This window comes from Xiphophorus couchianus, chromosome 15, assembly GCF_001444195.1.
Source record: "Xiphophorus couchianus chromosome 15, X_couchianus-1.0, whole genome shotgun sequence".
NCBI classification, from domain to species: domain Eukaryota; kingdom Metazoa; phylum Chordata; class Actinopteri; order Cyprinodontiformes; family Poeciliidae; genus Xiphophorus; species Xiphophorus couchianus.
In genome coordinates, this window is record NC_040242.1 from 22821842 (window position 1) to 22845072 (window position 23231).

Below are 23231 nucleotides of genomic sequence, written 5' to 3' on the forward strand. Positions count from 1 at the left end.
GGATTAAATCTCTAAAATCTAAACAAGGCTTTAAAAAGTGATCCACCGAAATTCTTCATCAACAATCCTCTCGGTTTTACTGTGTTGTTTTCCAGTCTGGCTGTGGTATCACTACAGCTTAAAGCGATTATAACTGACATAAAAACTAGCCTGTGCAAACAGGCGTTACATCGCAGATTCTTGTATTAATCATAGAATTGCAATCATTATCAATAAATTGTTTTTCCATTCTATTACCTAATAACTTAAATGAAATGTATTAATTCCACTATAATCATTTTCTATAGGTCAGGAATTTGATCAAATGAATTAATTGGTTTTTTAAATTATTTAAAATCAAACTGTGTGCATCAAACTTCACCATTACAGCAAACTTAGTCATGAAAAAACAATACAGTCTTACATTCTTACAAACAAGGAATATGACATTGGTTTCACACACTCACAGGGTACAACATTAAGAATATATAAACTTCAGAGGACATAATATAAAGGTTAAAAAGAGCAATATATATATATCTGCCATTATTTATCTATAATCCATTCCCTAACATTCTTGTTTATTCTGTATAATCTGTGCATACAGCTCCCATATTTATATTTATACACAATATCTATATCTCTTGCTATAACCCCTTATAGTCCATACATACATAGTCTTGTACATCCGTAAATAAATATTATATCTCGTAGAGCACTTCTGGGTAGATGCAAACTACATCTCGTTGCTTGTATTTGTGACAGTGCAATGACAATAAAGTTGAATTCTATTCTATTCTATTCTATTCTATATACAAACATGTATATACACACAATATTATTTTCTTAGGGAAAAACCATGTCTGTTCAGTACACCATGCTCTCCTGAATTGTTTCCATACTATGAATTCAACCTGATAAGGTCAGAAAAAGGTTCAACCCACGCACATCCCAAAAACTTTTTTTGAGAATCTTTTATTGCTGGAAAAAAGTGTAAGAAATAATATGTACTCATTTAATGTATTTTTTAACAAGTACAGTAAAACACTTTGTTTGACTTGGTTGGGATTTGTCCTATTTTGGTTTAGCTTTATTTGTATTTGTGTTGCTTACCTACGATCAGAATGTAAATCTAAGCAGATTTTAAGAGAGCAAATAACTGCACTGGGTGGAGAAAAACGTCTGATTTTGCCAAAGTTCACACAGAATTTATGCCTCAAACTCAGAATGAGGAATAAAATATGGACAAAATGTGAGAGTCCTGCACGTTTTAATACTGGATATCAAACACAACCGAGTCACGTCAGCAGATGGATAGAAATTTGAAGAATAAAACAATATTTACTGTAGGAAAATATAACATACTAGTGTGATCATCGGACAGAAGAGATTGTAACGTTATCACACTGACAGCAATGTGTAATTGAAGCATCATTCCACTCCACACCAGGGGGTGGCAGTATGGAGTAGAAATACTCTGTTTACTGACGAATCCGAAAAGAAGAAGGTTCCATCATGTCTACCTTTCCCCTTGTTTACTTCAAATGTCAGACTCAGCTGGTCCGTTCAGGTACATCTACTGGATGAGATGGCCACGATTCTTCTCGTTACATTGTATGAATACTCTCCACTCTTCTACATCGCTGTGGTTTCTCTGTGTTTTCTCGTGACCGCTGCCATCGTATTGGGTTGGTAAGCAGTGTTCGCTTAACTTCCGTCTTTATAAAAGATGTCCTTTTATAAAGGTAAAAGGTTTTCGCCTTTTACCTTCGTATATGTCCAACAGAAGCATGTTTGTGTCTTGCTAATGCAAAGACGGCTTGTAATGCAGAAGTCCTTTAGATTCTAAAGGAGTAACCGCGCTAATCAAGACCAAAGAGAAATTTTCTGACTAATAACTAAAAATAAACATTTTGATTTCATGTGTAGATATAAAATGTGTTTTTTGTTTTTGTGGTATTGTGAAGAGGAAGGTTGGTGTTTGCTCAGCACACACACCAACCATCACAAGCTGTTGAAGCTCATATTGACACATTCTGTCAATTTCCCCACCCCTGGGGTCTGCTACCTTTACTGTCAAAATAACTTTCAATAGAAAAGGACGTGACTTTTAAAGAATCTCACCTGAATAGTGCGTGATCTCTTTTCATATGTACTAATTTATCTAATCATTGTGGTTCTGTGTTATTGTTGTTGCCTGCTTCATACGGCATCCAAATGTAACTAACTCATGTAACTTATATGTCCAACAAACCAGGAGTTTGATATGCAGTCTGTTAAAAGTACATGTTTTAAGGTCAGAAATAGTTTGATGTTTTGGAATGTTAATTTACGTTGAAGAAAAATCTATCATAAAAACATTAGGAGTGAGATTTAAACTGTAGCCATTTGCTTATTCTGTATACCAGGTTTGGCTTTGATGTCCCAGTGTTTCTTCTGAGCCATGAGGATTCAGAGTCCACAGTGTCGACTCCTGAGAAACTAATGGTTCAGGAGACCAATCCGTTTTCTCTAGCACTGGGATCTGGGTCAGCATGTGTCAGTGGTGAGTGATAAAATGTAATCAGGTAAGATAATGGAAGCTTTGGATCGCACATGTGAGAGAATGTACTAAACCGTTGTAAGAATTACAAAACACTTCTCCTTAACCCCTTCTGTTAACTTTAGCAGAAGGGGTTAAAGTTAACAGAAGATTTACGTGTAATATGTTTGCGTGTTACTGTTACACATCTCAGGTGTTAAATCTGTTATCTAATATTAAAATAAACATGAACCTGAATTGCAAGTATATAGCTACATTAATTTATTTGAACAAAAACACTCCAAGCAAATTAGAAATAAAGCATTTCATGTCAGTAAACATATAAACGCTCTCAGTTAAAAATCAGTGTTGAACAGTTAATACTGTTGTTAAAGGAAGATTTGGTAAAATTTTGATGGACCAAAAAGCAAAACTTGACCTTTGCTTAGTAGCCTGTTTCTTAAAGAGTCTATTATTTGTTACAGAATTTCACCCCCCTCTCATTTTTATGAATATTTTATTCTGTCTTTTCAGTGGACAGAACTGAAGATTCACCCTTTAAAGTAGTCAGTGTACAGCTAGTATAACAGTCCCCTCAAAATAACACACAGCCATTAATATCTAATTCACTGGTAACAAAAGTGAGGACACGCTAAAGTGTACTCAAAAGTAGCTAATAAATTGTTGTATGAGCCATTTCCCCTCCCCTCTGGTGTCATGTTTACATGTTACTGTTACACATGTCAGGTGTGTTAAATCTGTTATCACTCTCACAGTCTCTTATAATGTTTACTGGAAGTTTAGCATGATTAGCATGGCAGCTCACAGCAAACAAGTCTCTGAGGTTCTGAACAAAAGAACTGTTGCCAGAGAAAGCCCAAACATGCAAACTCCAAAAAGCAAAGTTTGAGATTCTAACCCAGGAGCATGTGGCTGCACGGCGACAGTGCCACCAACTGCAGCCCTGTTCCAGCACACAAAGAGGCTGCTAATTCTCCATGAAGAAGTGTTTTGGACGAGAGGTGAGATGTTTTCAAGAAGCAGGATAAGAGGTCTAGTTGCCTTCTACATCAGCACTATTGACTGAGGAGCTACACCAGAGAGAAGCTCCAGAAAACGATAAATCAACAGTTCTGTATTCTTCCTTCAGATGTTCCTGGTATTTGTACAGTATGTCCAGGGATCCATTTCCCCTAACCACAGCATCCACTCCTTTGTAGATGGTGTATCACTGAAACCTTGCTGCTTGGAGCCTTGTGTACTGAGCTGTTTCTGGGGCTGTGAAGTCGGAGCTCTGCAGGAGGCGTTGCGCACCCATCAACAAAACCTGAGGCTCACAAGTCCTCAACACTTCCTTGAAGCGCTGCACCATCACTTCCACTACCATCAAACTTTCTAGTATCCTTTTTATTGCAAGCAAAGAACCTAATCTGAGAAAGTTTTTATTATGGAACCCAGTAGTGGGTGGGGACGGTAGGGAAACTATGGCATGGATTGAATGGCAGCCTTCTGCAACATAGCTTATCCCCGTCAGAGTAAATGTGTGTATGGATGGTGAATGAAAGATTGTGTAAAGTGCTTAAATTGATTGTGCTTCATGGTAGATGTCTCAGATTCAATTTAGTCCATTTCTATCCCTATTTTATAAAAATTGTCAGCAATTTTTCATCGCAGTAACAAGTCAGTCTGAGTGCGAAGTGACCTGCATGTAAACGTGGAACAGTCAGACTTGTGATGTATGATGTGGTTTGATTCCAAGCTTTATTTGTAAAATTAATAATGTGCAGTTACACTCTGAAAAGTCAGTGAAAAGTAACTTACTTGGACTTTATTCTGTGCGTTAGATACCAATTATTTGCTCACACTGACTGAGACAATGAGACGGGTACCACTTTGACTTCATCCTGCCAGTATCCGCAGCGAAGACGAAAAGGAATGTCACACCTGCATCCCTGCTGACCAGAGGATTCCAGATTTTGGGCCGTTGCCAAGGAAACACTATCCTCTCGTGGCTGTCCTGACTCTGGCAGAAACTGAGGCCAGATATCTATACAATATTGTTAGTTCTTTTCATTACAATTTAAAATGGAATGTGCAACACTGTAAAAGAGCCTCAGTAAAGATTAGCATGTGCATAATTAGCACTCATAATTTCTTCTGACAGCGAACTGCTCTGTTCTCTTCCAGGTGGCAAATGTAATCGTTATTCATGTTCCTGATGGGAAATACAATCTTTCTGCACGGATTCTCTTTCAGTATCTTCTTACCTCACAAGGATACATGCATGAATTAAAAGTATGTCAAATTTATCTTTAAGGACATTTTCCTAATTTCCTTGACATTGAAACAAGTAACATAACAGATGTGGTTACTGACACCCCACAGTGGTCACTGAAATAACTGATAAAAGTAATCATAAATATACTTTTTGTGAAAATGACCCAATGAAAATCAGACATGTCTTTCAAAATGTGGTTCAATAGAATCACTATAAAAACAAACATATGAAAACAGGCCTGAACAAAATGATGGTACCTAAAACTTAATATTTTGTTGCAAAACCTTTAGAGATCACTGCAGTCAGACAGTTGCTGCCCTTGAGACTTCAGCACCTGTCCATAGGTTTGCTGGTCCTTCTACAGATGTTTAGGATTATTCTGTTGGAAGACCCTCAACCTGCAACTGAGACCAAGCTTCCTGACTCCAGGCTGCATGTTTATCTCCAGGGTGACTTTGTCTTGATATTTCATCTTACTTCAAGGCATCCTGGGCCACATGCAGGACAGCAGCCCCAGAGCATAACTGAACCTGTTTAGCTCCCCACTTATTACCGTCAGAGAACAGCTTCTGTCTGTATAAACAAGTTAATAGAATAAGAACCTTAGTTTGAATATGCATTCTTCCATTTACCTTTAACTTGCTGCTGGTAAAGCTGGACATTCCCACTGTAGTTCATTAAAAAGTATTCCTATGATATTCTTATATCCATATATCCTTTAGTCAGTCATGCAATCATTTTCCATGTTAACTGCTTCTTCAGTGTGTGCTTTCATTTGTCTGTCAATTTGATGTTGATACAACAAAATTTTACTACTATGGGAAAGGAAAAGAATCAGTTACAATGTATTAAAATGAATGGTTTCAAAACAAACATGTACAGTAAATGTATTTATCAACAGCCCTGTGTAATTTCTTTCTGTTATGTTTAAATATTTTCTGTAGTGATCAACAGAAGCAGTTGCTTTGTTATTTACTAGTTTTTATTGAGAGAAAAAAATAAAGTAATTGTACAAATTACAACACAGTACATCAGAATAAATAATGTTGGTTCAGTTATGTGAGCTGCTCCGTGCCTGTCTGGGCTCTAACTGGGTTCTCTCTGTGATTGCAGCCACTCTTTATGTCGGCTGAAGGTTCTGGGCAGCTGGCTGGAGAACAGATGGAGGGAAGTCCTGACCGAGGGGAGAGCGACTGGTCAGAGGAGACGGGTAGAAACTGTGTGGTATGTCAGAATGCAGCGGTCAACAGGGTGCTGCTGCCGTGCCGACACGCCTGCGTCTGTGACAGTTGCATGTTGCACTTTCAACACTGTCCAATTTGCAGAGCCTTTGTCCTGGAGTCGTTTGCACTTAGACCAACATTACAAATATAATATAATTTATGTCATATAGACGATGCATTACAAACAAGATTGCTTATATTCACCTTTACATGGCGTTAAAGATCCTGTACTTACACACAAAGTACTTAGCGTTGCTTCCAAACTGCCTTTATTTCTGCTTGTATTAATACCTTCTAATAATCTGGTTTCATAGAACTAATGTCAAGATGTCAGATATTATCCAAGTATTTTTTGTTTGTTGGTTTGTTGGTTTTTGTGACTTTCAGAAAATGAAACTCATGTATTTAATTTTATTACAGATACATAGAATGAAATATCTTAAACTCTGCAAATTAATGCTCATCATTGAATTATTTGATTCAGGCTTGTTAAATTAGAGACAACTACAAAAATGCATGACCTTGGTCTAAATACACTGAAAAGAAACTATTAAAAATAACCTAAACCTAAAGGATCCGTAAGAAGAGCGGTCCTCTGATAAACTGTTTTACAGTCAACCTAACAGTCAAACACAAGATATTGAGAGGACACAATAATAGAGGAAAAAAAGAATTTCCACATAATTATTCCTTTAAATCAGTAAAATGGAAGTGATCTCCAAAAGCTCCACTGGCTGGCAATTTATTTAACAAGAAAGTAAGTGAGCAGGTAGTTTCAGAACACCAAGCATCATCTAACAACAGATATCAGAATCCATGGGCCACATGCAGCAAAATGTTCAGCTGCTTAAAGCAGATAACATCACAGTCAGTATTTTAGCCTTTGGATTACCATAAAGAAATTCTGCCAATAAATATATTACCTTTATGAAACGTTACTATTACAGAGAAAAATAACAATCATTCTGATTGACTGAATGCTCTTTTCCTCAACACAATCACCAGATCTTTCAAAATTTGATTTAGGTGCTAGGAAATATTTGGGAGTCTCCACGGTGATACGGGGGGGAAATTTTTAAATTGCGTTCCTTCGCAAAAGTATTGCATTCCCTCACAATAAACTTGCAAATACACCCTGGTCCATTTTGTATACAGTCACATTGATACAGTGTAACCAGGGGTTTGACTTGTTTTGCTTTTGCATTCTGCGCCTGAGTTTATGGAATATTTAGCCAAAAGAAAAAGATGTACAACTTTAGATTACTCACAAATGAGATATTAACATTTCTTACATGAAAGAATTCAAGATGCCGCATGAACTGACTTCTAAATACATTATTGTGTGGAATGCAATACTTTTGTGAGGAAACGCAAAAGAAAAAAAATCCCCAATGCGCCTTAAGGCGCGCCGTAAAATATTACGCCTGAAATTAGAGATAAAAATTTGACCTGGAATGAAGCCTAACTGGGTTTGTTCCAGGTTAGTTGTTGGTCAATAAATGTCTTAAGCTTATTAGACAGAAATGTGGACAGTATTTCTGATAAACGTTGTATCCCTCAGCTTCTTCAAGGTCATTTCCTCATTTTACAGTATTTATGACAGAATGATAAACTGTTTCAGGAAGATAACTTTCTCTACAAGTCTAGAACCCTACCCTAACCCAAGAACATTTCTGAATATTTTTGAGAAGACTAACCAAGCCAGGAGCCTTAAATACCTTTAATATGTTGCTTGTCATTTACCTTTTGTTGTGTAATGTCTTTATTCAGAAATGTAGAGTCTTCCTGTGGAAGGACTGAGAAGTAATAATGAGTTTTTGCAACTCACGAGCTCCTGTCTTAATTTTTGAAGAATAAAGACCTTTATAAAAGTTTTTTCATTTCTTGAACTGAATAGAGAGCATTGAATGGTCACCACTACGACAGTTAATGTGCCAGAACTCATCCTCAGCAGCTCATCACCTTGTACACAGAGCTGAATGGTAATGAAGACTCTGGAAAAGTAAAAAACAAACATGATTCTTTCACTGCCATTCAGATGTTTAACTGACAGCATGAGAACTATGACAGGACTTTGAGGTTTTTACAGTAAACAAGGGGAGATACTGTAAGTATTTCAACATTCAAAATTTTTAGAATTCATCATCCAGTCAGTTCCAGAAGATTGGAAACTATTACAATTGAACAAGAAAATGAATGGACTGACTGGGATAATGTAAACTTGTGCATAAAAAAGACTAATTACAAGATTTTGGGGGGAAAACTGCAAACAGTGAAATAAGAAAAACTTACAAATACTTGCAGAAATGTAAACTCTTATTGAGTATGATGAGAGCAGTGATGGGTGTATAATCTTACTGTGCTTGGAGGAAGGATCTCCAGAACGCTTTTTCGTGCACTTAGGATCCCTCCAGAGATGGAGTAGGAGACATTGTCCTGTCTCCTACCACCTGCTCTGGATCAAGGGGCGCCTTAGAGCCGGCCGTCCTGATGAACTTATCCGACTCCCTCTCAGCTGTAGAGAAGCTGCTGCTCCAACACAAGACCAGCTGGTTGAATCAAAGACAGAACTAAAATGTGAACATCCCTGCCATAGAACAGGGGTATTCAGCTCCATTGGTCCAACACAACTGAATCAAGTGACAGACAGAATCCTGCTGATGACCTAAATATGTGACTCAGGTGTGTTGAAGCAGAGACACATTTAATCGCAGCAGGTCTCCGGCCCTGGAGGACTGGAGTTGAAGACTCTTCCATAAACGATGCCTGATGCCATCACAGGATCATAAGGTCCTCAGCAGGTAGAGGACCTTATGACATCTACCTGCAGGTAGTCTTCTTTGTAAAGAGCATCAGTCGCTTTAGTCCAGGTGGTCATCAAGTTGACAGTAAGAGAAGAAACCCTGAGTCTTGGATCCCTGCTGGTGGAGGCTGCAGCTCATTCATAGCCTACAAAGCCAAGAGGTCCTGTCCTTTGTTCTCTTGGTTTCCATAAACTTGTAGTTTCACCTGGTTTTGGGAATCCAACTATTAGTAAATAATTGGATTCCAACTATTTAAGATGTCAGATATTATTCAAGTATCTACTTCATTAGTCATATAGATTTACTTTTCACCTCTAATTGTTGATGCTGTGCTAATTATAAATGTGCCATAAATCTGATCTTCCTTTGAAAGTCATTTCTCTGTTTGAAAGAAACTATTCTATCAGTTTACTGTTTTCAAACAGATTTATCTGCAAAGTGAAGGTTTGTGCTGTTTTTCTGCTTTACGGTTAATGTTACATTTAATGTAAATTAGTGTAATGTTCATTGGTTTGTTGTAACCAACATTTTCTGAAACCTTACACATTTTTCTGAATATTTAAAGTTAAATTAGTCAAATAATTGCAGTTTAACAAAGGCAGCATCACATAGCAACAATCATTTAGTTTAGCCATTTCTTGATGCATCATTGCAATCATTTTCCATGTTAACTGCTTCTGCATGATCATCAGTGAATGGAGCTGCTGTAAAAATGGAATCTAAGGAGCCATCCTCGCTTCAAGAACAGGTGGATCTTATTACTTATGTCAAATATTCACAAACCATATTTCCATTAGTATCTCCTAAGCCACTGCGTATCAGCTGGAGCAGGTCCATCAGGAAAGTCAATAGCTGGAAACATTGATCAGCATGAACAGAATCATGTCTACACTTAGTAATGAAGTGTGGGGAGGGAAATATCTACATACAACCATAAGAATGTATTAATCTTAACCTGTGCTTAGCACAACACAACAGTGCGGATGCATGCGTTTCAGGCTCAGCACAACTGGTGCCACTTTACACTTTATAGGCCCTATATAGTTTAAAACAAAAAGATATTATGGTCAAGTTTGAATGAGGCAGATATGGCACCAAATGTAACAGCAGATTTTTAATATCTGCAAATATTTTCAGTTAGTTTTGCACTGGAAAGTTCTGCTGACAGCATCTGTCAGGCCACCATGAATTAGGAACTGTAGATCTCTGGGAAAAAATCTGCAGTTTGGAATCATCTTTCTGCTACAGGAACAAAAACTCACAGAACCTTCAGTCAGAAAATCCACACCAAGTTCTGCACAAATCACAACATCAGAAACAGACTCAAAAAAACAGAAACATCAATACATCTGTAATAGTACTGTATTTGCAAACTAGTTTTACACAATTGATTTATAGAAGAACAGAATGATCAGCAGAGCTGAAGAGGTATAAACAACAGAAAGCAGTTTCATTTCTCATTCATTCATCATTTACTGCTCCAAGTCTTTGTGGCTTTGAAGCAGTGAAGACAACAAACCAGTGAATGAGAAGAACATTAAACCAGAAAAAGCACTGAGACGAAGGGTTTAAACAGGTTTGTAGTCCAACTTGGACTCGAGCTTCTTTGAGTCGGCCACTTTGCGAACAGCTTTCATGAAGTCTTCTTGAGTGACGTACTCACGATCAGACCGGATCGCAAACAGTCCTGAGAAAACAAGAGTCAGCATAAAAACCCTGATCAAAGAGGTAAGAGTGCCAAGGATTCTGGGTTTTAGCACATTACCTGCTTCAGTGCACACGTTTCTTAGATCAGCACCATTGAAACCATCAGACAGTTTTACAATGGCTTCAAAATCTGGGAAAATATCAAAGATATCAAGACAATTAATGCTAGAAGATTTTGTGTGCTGGACTAACTTTGAGCAAACAGATAAACTTACAACCACAAAAAAACCTTTGATTTTATTTTTTAGATGGTTATTGAGCACCCAGGTCTTACTAAAAGGTGCATCAAAGTTCACCTGGATGCAATTTGTGTACCAACCTATTTCGCCATGCTTGGTGATGGGACTGGAGTGGATTTTGAGGATGTCCAGTCGAGCTTGTTCATTTGGCAGCTCAATGTCTAAAGAGGAAAACACACAGAGCTCTTGTTGTGTGTAGCTGACAGACATGAACCTGACAGATTAACACAGAAAGTAATGCTCACGTATTTTCCGGTCCAGTCTTCCAGGCCGCAGCAGCGCTGGGTCCAGGGTGTCCGGCCTGTTGGTGGCCATGATCATCTTGACTCTGTGTAGAGTATCAAAACCGTCCATCTGGTTCAGCAGCTGACAGAACACAGTAAAGAGAAGAGTCATCATCCAGATCTCAGTCAGAGGTTGAATTAGACTTTCTTGATGTCAGTTATTTTGACTGACATCAAGTCAAAATAACTGACTTGATAATTATTATAACTGCATAATTATAACTGCATAACAATCGATGCAGTTTTCTGGACGATCGCCACTAGTTTTGGTGGTTTGAATTTAATTGATTGCATTTTTGTTTTGTCAGGTTATGTTAAATAAAAAAATACACTATTAATGTAAATATTGATATTTTTACTAATGCACCATGTTAGTTTTTACCACTTGAAGCATTAGTTCTGAGAATGTCAACCATATCCAAATAAAATGGTGACTGTGTAATATCCTTAACTGAATGAAAACTCAATAAAACTGAATTGTGAATCAAATTGATTTTGGCAATCTGAATCGACATCCAATAATACATAATTATGTCCTAATAATGCACAATTCATATACAGACTCCATTAAGAAAAATCTGATCAGTTTCCTTTGCCAAGTTTGTTCACATAAACAGCAATTTGACTTTGGTTCCATTTTGTTCTCAATTAAATATTTTGACTAAATTATATTGGGGAAATAAAGTTTTTTCCTGTGAATATGCATTTAAACATTGTTTTTAACCAACAAAAAAGTTGAATTAGTGCAAATGTACACTCTGGACACTGACAGTTAAGAGTTCAGAGAGACAGTCTGGGGAAAGAAACCGTCTCCATGGCAGCAGGTTTTTGTAAAGAGAGCTCTGTGGTGCTGACCTGACAGTAAAAATCTAGACAGATTATGATGAGAGGTCTTCTCCCAACTGGTTATTTCCTTCCCACCAGAACACAGCAATTGATATTAATTTCATACCTCCATCAGAGTTCTTTGGATCTCTCTATCAGCTGAAGTACCTTCTGAGAAACGACGGCCACCTGCAGAAAATAAAATGACAATATTTAGGCCCATAGTATTTGACCAGTCAAGTCAAGATTCTTTGCTCAAAGTGATTTACACAATAAAAACAACATACAGTAACCAATTGTTAAAATTTACAACAGATTTCATGTAGTAGATATTTATCATAAATAATAAGATGACTTTTTTTCAAAAGGTTAGGTCATATTTGTAGCTCTAAATCCATTTTATTTAGATGTGTTGGGACGTAAATGACTCATTGGCTGTAAACAATAAGTAACAATAAGTTGTGCTTGCTGCTGACTCTGAAGTGAGCAGCTTGTTTACCAAAAACAAAAAAAGATTCAGCAGAAATCAGCCAGTCTGCTGAGAAAACAGACTGTGGTTTGTAAATCGAAATAACTAGAATTTGTACAAAGTTCCCTATTTCTTGTAATTTATCTCAGAAAGTAAAACTCAGTTATGCTCCTCTTGCATAAATTACTGCATCAATGCGCCGTGGCATGGAGGGGGTCAGTTATAGGTCAGGGGAGTTTGCTAGTCAATCAGGAACAGGAACACTGTTGAAGCAGCTTTTGGTACTTTTGGCAGTGTGTTTGTCAGGTTCTGCTGGAAATAAAAACCAACAACTCCATACAGCTGGTCAGCAGAGGGAAGCATGACGTTCTGTAGAATGTCCTGCTAGATGGCCATGTTTACTGAGGAGGTGATAAAACCCAGTGGACCAACACCAGCAGCACCCCAAACCAACCAACAGCACAGTGGATCCTGTGCCTCTCCACTCCTCCAGAGACATTTTCTGGTGTCAAGAATGTGACATTTGCAGCCCATGTGTATGATTTATCTCAATATAGTGGATATTGATCCACTGAGAGCCTCAGTCCATTTCTGGTGAAGCTCCCCCAAGTCCTTGAAAGGATTTTGCTCTGCAATCCTGTCAAGGATGCAGGTATCCCTGCTGCAGCTTTTTCTACCACTCTTGGTTTACAACATGCAGGCTTTACCTAGTTAAATGAAAGACTGCAAAGACTGACCTTTTTAAAAAGTTTTTTGAGGTGCCAGTGTCTCTATTCAGTGGTGATGGTGGTAGGATTTTGCTCTGTAATGGCTGATTAGCTCTTTGTGACTGAACGTTTTTGGCTACTGTCTGGCCACAAACATTGTGCTTAGTGTAAAACGTTGATCTTTTTGGCATGGTTGCAGATGATCTCTCTATAATGTGACCCCTGCCCATCCACACAGAGGGACTTAATATAATCTACAATCAATCAAATAAGCAGAGGGCTAGCATGACTCCTCACCAATGGCATCAATCTCGTCCATGAAGATGATGCATGGCTGGTGGTCCCGGGCATAGTTGAACATCTCTCTAATGAGCCTTGCACTTTCACCGATGTATTTGTCCACAATGGAGCTGGACACAACCTGTAATGTGCAAACACGTTGTCACACGGCTGTAGAATGGAGCTGAACACTGCAGGAAGGACTGATACTCACCTTTAGAAAGTTGCAATCCAACTGACTGGCCACAGCCCTGGCAAGTAGAGTCTTCCCAGTGCCTGGTCCAGAATAAAATTCATACCATTAAATGTTAAGAACCATTAATGACAAGCCAAAAACAGTAGCAAATAAAGAAAAAATGCATGCTTGTGAATGTGTCTGAACTTAAATTAATGTGACTAAAACATAAATGTGTGAAGTTGGCCAGCTACTACCTGGGGGCCCATAAAGCAGGCAACCTTTTGGAGGAATAATTCCCACTCTCTGAAAGAGCTCAGGGTTGGTCAGAGGAAGTTCAATCACCTGCAAAGTAAGGACAGACAGGTTTTTCAATGTGCGATGAGTCAAATGAAATTCCGTGAGGTTCTTACAGTTCATAACACAATATGTCCACAGTTCATTCAAAAGGTAAATTCTTCTCGTTCCTGAAACTCTCAGCACAGAGCCTAAGGTTGAATCCTCTCTCTTTAGATTTGGGAAAACTAATAACAGGAAGAATCTTGATCTTAAGTTCTCTGCGTGCTCCAGCCGAAATGTCAGCGTCAGTTCTTGTTGTTGACAAAAATTGCGTCACTTTGTTCTCATCCTTAAGTTATCCGCCCCTTCTTGTCACAAACTTCCATTGCAAACTCCACATGTGTGTGATTGGTCTGAATTTAACTGTTGTGTGGAAAACAGTGCAACTCAACTTCCGTGAGTTGTTGTTCTGACCATGTGTGCAAGGTAGGGCGTACTGTCGGGTAGCACAGACTGTCAGTACAGCAGTTTTTCAGTCAGGGTGCAATTGTTTGAAATATTAAACTCCTCCTGCTCAGTTCAGGTATAGTGACACAGCAGAACGACTCACAGCGCCTAACGCTCTTTCTTTTTTTGATAACATAAAAAATCAAATGACTTTTCAGCCCGTTAGTAACCATTTCTTCCTCTGAACCTGTTGACTCACAATAGCTGTTTCTTTGTGTCTTGATCACTGTCTCTATAATATGCCGTTGTAAAACACACACAATGCAAAACATCATGATGTATACTGCAGCAGCCCGGTGCGTCTTGTGGACCCATGAAAGCTTTGTGCAAAAACGAACACACAAAGCCATATCGACGGTATGGCTTTGGTCCAACAACAATTACGTTGAAGGAACCCCTCTTCTGTGATGTTTGTGCCAAAGTTTGCCACTACCAACACACACAGTTAGCCACCACCATTACATATGTGACGGAGCGTTCTAGTAAACATTACAGGCTTTGCTGTTGAGTGGACATTGTCAAAAATAAATAAATCCTCCAGCTGCAGCTGATCCACACTGCTGCTGCTGGTGTTCTGACTAAACCAAGAAAATAGAGCACATCACCCAGTTCTAAAGTCCTTCTGACCTTGAAACGCCTTGCTGCTGAAAAGTGCTATACAAATTAGATAGATGGGTGGGTGGGTGGAGGGGTAGGTAATTAGGTACCTCTCTCAGTTCACGGATCTGTTCAGACAGTCCTCCAATTTCAGAGTAGGAGACGCTGCCTGGATCTTCATGGGACATGTTGTACACTAGAGGATCCACTTCCCTGGGTAGGTACCTTAGATCAACAGACAGACAGGGAGACATCTTAAGATACAAATGACAAACTGCCATGGTGGGAAAAAGGAAAACTCTCCCTGATTATGTTCTCAAAATTCTTATAATACTCATGGTAGTGCCTTTTTACTTGATTAGTCAGAGCAGAAAACATAAACTTAGATTTGCTATAAGTCACTGAGAAAGTAAATATTTAAACCCCTATGTCTCAGCTACAAATCTGGCTGCACATAGGAAAATGAAAATCTTAAAATATTACATTTCAAAATCAATTTCTTCTGCTCCAACTTTTTCTCCACCACTGGTAGCAATAATGAGCAGTCAAGTGAGAAGAAAGTAGAACTGGATAAATCTGGAAGGAGCTACTCCTGGTTGGAATATTTGTCACTTTCATATTAGCTTATTTGTGAAGATAATTTTGCTTTATTTCTTTTATATGTTGCTTTAGCCATTTGTGTATTTTTTCTTCCTTTATGTTGTACCTCTTTCATGTGGCAAGTTTAGGTCAAACTGCAGTGAATAGTGTTCAAGTCTGTAACCCACCTCATTATAGTGAGTGTAGTCATGTCCAAAGCCACTCTGGTGCCAGGCTTCAGCTGTGATTTGTCCAACTGGAAAGATAAATATTGTAGTCATTACATTTTTTCCAAGTCCTCAACACTGCCATGGTTTTCAGAAACACAATCAAACTGTCATACAGTCTGCATGGATCATTTTAAAGTTGACAATGATATTTTTTTCTACCATAATCATGTTAAAATAATAATACTAATTGACTTAATACCAAAATGAATTAGTGGTATTTTAATGCAGGATGATAAGACCAAAACAGAAAACTCAATCACGGACAAAACTCATTGGTTTCTGATTATTCAGTCAGAAACTTAACTAAGCCTGGCTGTTAGTCTGGTCTGGAGCAGGCTAGCTGCACAGGATCAATCGCCATGGTAACTTATATAATACTGCTTTTGTGAAACCTAATCAAGGCTTAATTAAATCAGGATATCTGGAAAATTCCGGCTCAATCCGCTATCCTGGTTTTGTGAAACAGGAGGAGTGAATAATGAAAGAAATGACTCAATGTAATCTGATGGGTTTCATTAGATAAACAAAGAAAAATTTTTTAAACTGATTTGAATAATAAAAAAAAAAATAAGTTTGACAACTAGGATCTATTGAGATACATGCATTACTGAATTGAAATGATTTATTTTGTGAAGTGCATTGAGACGATATTTGTTGTGATTTGGTGCTACAGAAGAACTGAATTGAATTCAAAGATGTTACATTACTAAATGAAAGGCTTCATTACAGGAAAACAAAATCCAGATTGGGGAGTGATGATAAGACAGTTCAACCAACTAGGACTGTCTTCATTGAGTAGTTCTGGCGTAAACTGATGCCAGCTCATCATTAATGGGTCTGATGATGAACCGTCATTGTAAAGGCCTTCAGAGGGTGAATGATTTGGCAAGTGTGTGGAACTATTTTAATATGACCATGCTGTTTGTTAGGCTAAGTCAGACTTCCTTTTAAATAGGCTAAAGACTTCAACTGCTTTGCTGATGTGTAGCCAGAACAGATTTTCTGGCTACATTGTAACCACAGATTAAAAACAAGCAGAGGACAACCTCTAACAAAACATGGTATCTGTTATTAAAGCTGCTCTTCTAATAACTCCTCTCAGAAGTCAGAGCTAAGTTCGTTTACTCTCTTTGTTTTGACAGAAAAACAAAAAGAAATCAAATATTATGTGGAAGGAATTTGAATCTTGGGCACAAGTAGCTCTTCTAAATGGAAAACATTCATAAGCAAAGTGCCAAATTATTTAGGAAGTGCCTTAAAAAGGATGTCAACTTTTTGGAGTGGCCATCAAAGTCCTGATGTCAGCTGGTCAGGATTTTGAGAAGGGCCTGAATGATGTAAATATTTTTTCTATTGATTATTGAGAAACCTATACATATTTAAAAAATGAAATGTAATATTTACTAAAAAAAGAGAACTAAAAGTTTTTCAGAACTGATCCTAGACTTATATTGAAATAGTTTGATACTCCTGGATGATGATTATGAGCGCTCACCTGTCTGCGACATCCAACCACATATCGGGGACCGTTGGTGGCTTTCACAATGACTGGTAGGAAGAGCAAAAACAAACTGTGAAACATCAAAAGTCAAACTTCAAGCAAGGCAGTTGTCTGTTTTAACCCTTCTGCTGCCCAAACAGGGGTCGAATGGCCTGTGTGAGTTTTATACCCTGTACGGGGTCCAGCAGGGTCACATTAACTCTGCATGCACTTTTGCATGTTTCTACCCCCTGTGGCTTCAGGAAATGACTGGACACTCCCAGCAAGTTCTCACTGACTGGCCATGACATCGGCCACGCTCTACCTGAGTGTCATGCTAAGAATGCAGGAGGGATAAACCAAAGTAGGGTGGGAAAACTGTAAACAGTAACACCTGCAGTGCAGCAGAGAACTGGCATTGATTGCAGTTTTCTGGCATATCACCAATCTTTACAAAGCCTGACCTGATCTAAGCCAATACCAATTTTTTTTCTCTGAAATGTAGCTAAATATAGGAATAAACTTGCTGAGTTGGCAACAGTGTGGTGACTGTTGTTAACTGAAAACATGCAGACATGGCCTGGTGGGCCAGTCTGTCAGTCAAACCTCTCTCACAGTACAGGAGAAAAGGACAATGGTTGATTTCAGACCTTTAAAATGTATAAAAGATTGGTGGATAACATCAGCTTCACATTAAGTATCGGCCAATCACCGATCTCCCAAAATTAAGGATATTAGAATAAATATAATATTAATACATACATGGAGCACTTAAATATGTGAACAAAGGTTTTAAGACATCATTTACAAAAATCTCTGCCTGACAAAAAATTACAACGAAGAATGTGGAGCTTGAAGATAAATGTGAACATCTTAACATTTATTCATTCAAAGGTAAAATGATTACTGTTCCTAAGGTGATCATTCTAGATTAAAAGACAGAGATAAAAGCAACAACTTGGCAAAATAAATCAAATGAAGGAATGCATATTTCAAATCTATTTATATTACATAAGCATAAAATAGAATGCAAAAACATCAGTTTTGTAGATATTTCATATTCACAATTAATATATTTAAAATTTTAGTTCCACGTCTACATTTTAGATAAACATTGCTGTCTGACTATGGAAATAATCATTTATATGAAGCATAATTTTACTTTTAGTTTTGCATCGGTTAGTCACCATGCAATTAGTAAAAATTTAATTTATTGTTTACTATTGCTAGCCAAAAGGTTTTCAAGATCTTTTCTCTTCTTTTAGTCCCAAGTCCAACCTGCCTGTTGCTATTTTTCTCTTCAAGGATCCAACGCATGGAAAAGAAAGATGTGCTGCAGGTTTTGGAACTGAGGCAGAAATTTCAACATCCAGCTGCTGTACATTAGTAACTGTCCTACAATTGTCACATGTTTAGAATGACATACAAAGGTTAAATGAGTTAGTAAACTAACTCTAGACAGGCTTATAACAGTTCAAATGGCATGACAGAAACGTCATCAGAATAATGCTAGACATCTATGTTACAGTAGAGCAGTTAAACCTTTTAAAGTTTTTGTATACGTTCAGTTCTAAAGCAACATCATAATTTACCTTTTTTCATTATATTAATATAGTTTTTTATGCTGAATGACTGTCTTTTTTACATGAGACACCTATTCACTCTTCGATGAAAACTAGCATGTCTTAAGTTGACAAATAACTATGAAAACATATGAAATATCAGGGGGGTAGGGAGATGCTTACATTTCTCTTCTGTAAGCTGCTTTAGCACCTCTCCAACAATCTGCAAAGAACAAATGTACAATCAGGTCATGATGTGTTTTAAACTGTCAGCAAAGTTATAGACACACATTAAGACAAATTCTAACGTGCTTTTAAAATGGGAAGAAACGTTAACCATTGATCTCACTGGTCCAACTATTTCAAACTCCTCTATGTCACTGATATGTGAGAGATGAGATCAAAACACAGCAGGAGCAAGACTGCCCAAATAAAATCGAATAAACAAAAAAAGATAAAACAGAATTCATATCTAGCTTTAGTTATCTTTATGTAACTAACTGTTTTATTTGTTGATTATGACTTCATAGTGCTCAACAATTAAATAAATGTGAAAAACGTATTGCATGCATGAACAGTTTAGCTCCAGTAAAGCGCACTGAATTCAATTCGCTTTCTAAGGTCTTACTACTGAAAGGATTTTCCTTCAGACAACTCAAGATATAAACTAACCATCAATTAACACATGAATATAGTGCAATGCAGAATCTTACCTGACCAACACTTTGAAGAGCCTTTAAGTCGTTCTCTGACTTCTCGTATTGCTTCGTTTGTTCCCTCAGCTGTTCTCTTACTAGCAATGAAACAAAAACGCCAACAGGATAGAATTTACAATTCACAAGTTGAGGTATAGAGACAATGTTTTCACAGTCTGCGTTGCTAGCTCACTATTTATATGGGCCGGTTTCGTTGTTAGAAACACATAGATACAATGTATTTCTGACCAGCATGCACAAAGATAAAGATACATACGACACTGAATGATTTAGCATATGGCGCTTTACAGTTCTTTGTCCGTTGTTGAACAAAACAACAACAGTGGGGTTTATGGATGACTGAAGGGAAAACGCTGAACTGCATGACAAAGCAAAAGCTAGCCGTCGAGCTAACATAGTAGCATTAACAATTGAAAATATATAATCCGAATGTACATAACTACAAGCTCTACGTCGCAAAATGTACAAATATTAATTTCAATTACATTCTTTCAATCGTCCGTCAACCTCCTTATGTTCTAGTAATTTTTTCCTGTAGTCTTGCAAAGCTTTATCTCTCGTGTCCGCCATGGCTCCCAAATTCTTCTTCTTCTTCGTCTGGTATTATTTGGCGGTTGGCAAACAACTTACTCATGCATTACCGCCACCAACTGGTAAAAAGTGTTGAGAAGGATTTTAACATCTACTCAAAATGTATCAGTACATTTTGGAGTACACTTCTAACCCTGCATAAATTGCATAATTTAAATAAATAAAAGTTTAAAGTTATTTTAAAAAACCTCTTCGAATTTTATGTTCCTTAGGTTATATAACACTGAAAGCACCTACGCTCACTATTGTTTAGGTGCTTTGAGGTTTGTTATTGTTCACTGAAAACGCTTGAGTGACTGCCACACATTTTGACGGCAGGCACGCCACGTTAATGTTTATACATTCTTGAATTGTGTGAGAAATATGCGTTTATACACAAGGCCTCAGAACCTTTGTGTGTGCACAAGTTTCCTGCCCTGTTTTGTGCATATAAGCTTTATAAATGAGACCCCAGAGGATAGAGGAGCTTAGCGAATATTTAAGACCAAGACATGTGCCAGAGGGAGAAATCAAGTGAATGGAACAGGACAAGGGGCCTCCTGTATAAAAGAGTGCACAGCTCTCATACTGATAGTTTGCAGTAGAAAGAATTTATGAAACTGCACGCGCAAAAAATTCAGATGCATAAAATGCATAAAACCCTGTGTAGTCAAATAAGGGCCACAGTGAAGTCAAGTTTTTATCACTTAAGATAGCAAAGATAAAATCTATTCTCTAAAGGTAACAGTTTGAAACAGTAAGCCATGCCTTCATTTCATCTTGAATGGATTACTGTTATTCCCTCTGTCTCCGAGTCAGCAAGTCTTCATTTACTCGTCTGCAGCTGCTGCAAAATGCTGCTGCCTGTCTTTCAACAGGAAATATAAGAGAGAGCACATTATTCCTGTCCTGGCTTCTGTCTACTGACTGCCTGTATTTTGAGTTCATTTTAAACTGTTTTTGTTTGTTTTGTAGGTTTTAAACAGCATTGCCCCATCTTATTTAACAAAGCTTCTCCACCACCACCAGTGGTGGAACTAGACTTTTAAAGTTGGGGGGCCATGCAACCAGAGGCCAGTCCTATCTATGATAAATCCGGATTTAGTATCTTTCCACCTTAAATGAAGAGGTTTTATCCCCTTTCACCGCTAAAAGGAAATAGCACAAAATAGTATTTGTATTATTTTGAAATTGCAAAATAGTATAAATACCCAGACAGCTCCCACCACGCGTCTGAATAACCAAATGACCTCTGCTTGAGTCTGTTCAGGGTGAACTGGCATATCGGGGAATTTCCCTGTGAGCCGCTTCATTAATGGGCCGGTGGCCCTCTGGGGTGAAAGCTGTCCCATCCACCCCTGCGTCATGCAGGACCCTCTTGTTTTGTGGGACCACGGTGCTTCAAACTGCACCATATCAAATGCCTTCTTTACCTAACTTTTTGCCGCTCCAGTTAGACAGATTTTAGAGCATGGTCGCGAAGCAACACGTTGGAAACCTCCACACTCACTCTCTTTACAAGCATGGATTTTGACATATTTGGACATGGTTTATCTAGAACTTGTTATATTTTTAGCATGTGTACAGCTATGTGTATTCTTGTTCAACGTCTTTTCTTCTGTAAGGTGCAAATGAGTATCTGTACCTCAATGCAAAAGATAATAATAAATATTTGATCACCAAAAAAGGAAAACAGTGTCTTCAGTCAGAGGTTTCTTCAAATTCACTGTAATACAGACCTCTACAGGAGATCTTTCCTGCCAACAGCCACTAGTATCTACAATCACTCTTTGAAGAATTTTATTTAATATGCATTACAGCAACATTTAATTTCCATTTGGGATCCATATTTTTGAATTTTAATTTACAGTCTAAATACTTTGAGTGTCAACAAATGTATACTGTTTCTAAACTTGGTCATAGGGTAGGCGCTGCTTTTATTCTATCTGAAATAAACTGCATGTCTAATGAAGGGATTCAGATAAAAAGAATTTTACTAATTTAGGTCATAGCTCATAGGAGTTTTAGAAAATAAACTCGCAGATAAGTTTGCTAAAGAAGTAACCAAAAAGACTTCAATTATTCTACAAATCTCATACAGCAAATCAGAGAAGTGTGCCTTGAGGACCAGGGTTGAGAAACTCTGGAATGTCGGTTAGGGTTTCAATTCTGGCTCACAATACAATTCAGTAGGTGGCGGTACACATTAAAACTCTGTTTGAAAACCGTCAGTAAAATCAAAGAAGAAAATGGTGAATCAGCCATTTGATTGAGATGTGCTGAATCAGAGATACATCTAAAAGTTGCAAGACATTGACCCTTGAGGACTTCTTCATACTTCTTCATATCGATTCGATCTGATTTTCATTTACAGGTTCTTTTTCTACTATGATATATGAAAGTTGATTTGGTGATTATAGAGATTTTTCTGTCTTCCTCAGCTCTTATCTTTTAGTTAGTGTTGCTATGGCTATGTTCTGGAAAACTGTCCTTCAAAGAATTCTAGAATTGGGCTGCTCAGCCTGGCAGCACGTTGGAGCAGCTCTGTTCTTTCATTGAAATTTTCACAGACTGGACTGGAGACATAACAGTGAAGCATCTATAAGAAGGGACAGAGCAGACTGGACTTCTTCTAGAAGTTAAGATCCTTCAAGGTTTGCATCAAGATGCTGCAGATCAGTCTGTTGTTGAGAGCCTCATATCTTCGGCTGTCATCTGTTGGGGCAGCAGCATCAGAACCAGGGAGCTAAAAGGCTCAACAGCCTGATAAAGAAGGCTGATTCTGTTCTGGTTCTATACTGGAGACCACTGTAGAACCTCTCTAGATGATGAAGCAAAGAAGCATTCTTCATAAAATTAAGATCAAGAAAACTATGGACAACCTGACCATAGTCTTTATGAGACTGTCTTGTGAAAATAGAGCATCTTCAGTCAGAGGCTTCTTCAGATTCGCTGTAATACAGGAGATATTTCCTGCCAAGTCATTACTGTCTACAATAACTCTTTGAAGAATTTGAATTAATGAGTTACGACAACATTTAGTTTTGCTTTGGGAACAATAAAGTATTTTTGAATTTTAATTTTGAATTTGAAATTTTAGAAGTTCCCATTCCCGTTCCCAAATGTATAGCTGTACAGAACCTCTTCTTATTATTGTTATTCTGTAGAATGTAGTGGCACTTTACAACCATAGTGTGTTACCGCCATACACCGGACTGAGG

The 23231-nt window shown here is 37.8% G+C and overlaps 2 protein-coding genes across 2 annotated transcripts; one reads left to right on the forward strand and one right to left on the reverse strand.

Annotated features, from left to right (window-relative positions):
- Positions 1-1453: 1453 nt before the first annotated feature.
- Positions 1454-10331, forward strand: cgrrf1 (cell growth regulator with ring finger domain 1). The gene is made up of 7 exons (XM_028040182.1): positions 1454-1671; positions 2388-2524; positions 3721-3898; positions 4412-4559; positions 4688-4795; positions 5892-6002; positions 8405-10331. The coding sequence occupies exons 1-7, from the start codon at positions 1568-1570 to the stop codon at positions 8573-8575; spliced, it is 957 nt and encodes a 318-aa protein (XP_027895983.1). The 5' UTR covers positions 1454-1567; the 3' UTR covers positions 8576-10331.
- On the reverse strand, positions 10150-20067 carry psmc6 (proteasome 26S subunit, ATPase 6). Its single transcript, XM_028040181.1, has 14 exons — positions 19926-20067; positions 19438-19517; positions 18908-18947; positions 17178-17230; positions 15641-15708; positions 14984-15098; positions 13748-13835; positions 13530-13591; positions 13334-13457; positions 11988-12049; positions 10997-11117; positions 10832-10912; positions 10571-10642; positions 10150-10492 (listed from the first exon to the last, which is right to left on the reverse strand). Exons 1-14 carry the CDS (start codon positions 20008-20010, stop codon positions 10374-10376), a joined length of 1170 nt encoding a protein of 389 aa, XP_027895982.1. The 5' UTR covers positions 20011-20067; the 3' UTR covers positions 10150-10373.
- Positions 20068-23231: the final 3164 nt, after the last annotated feature.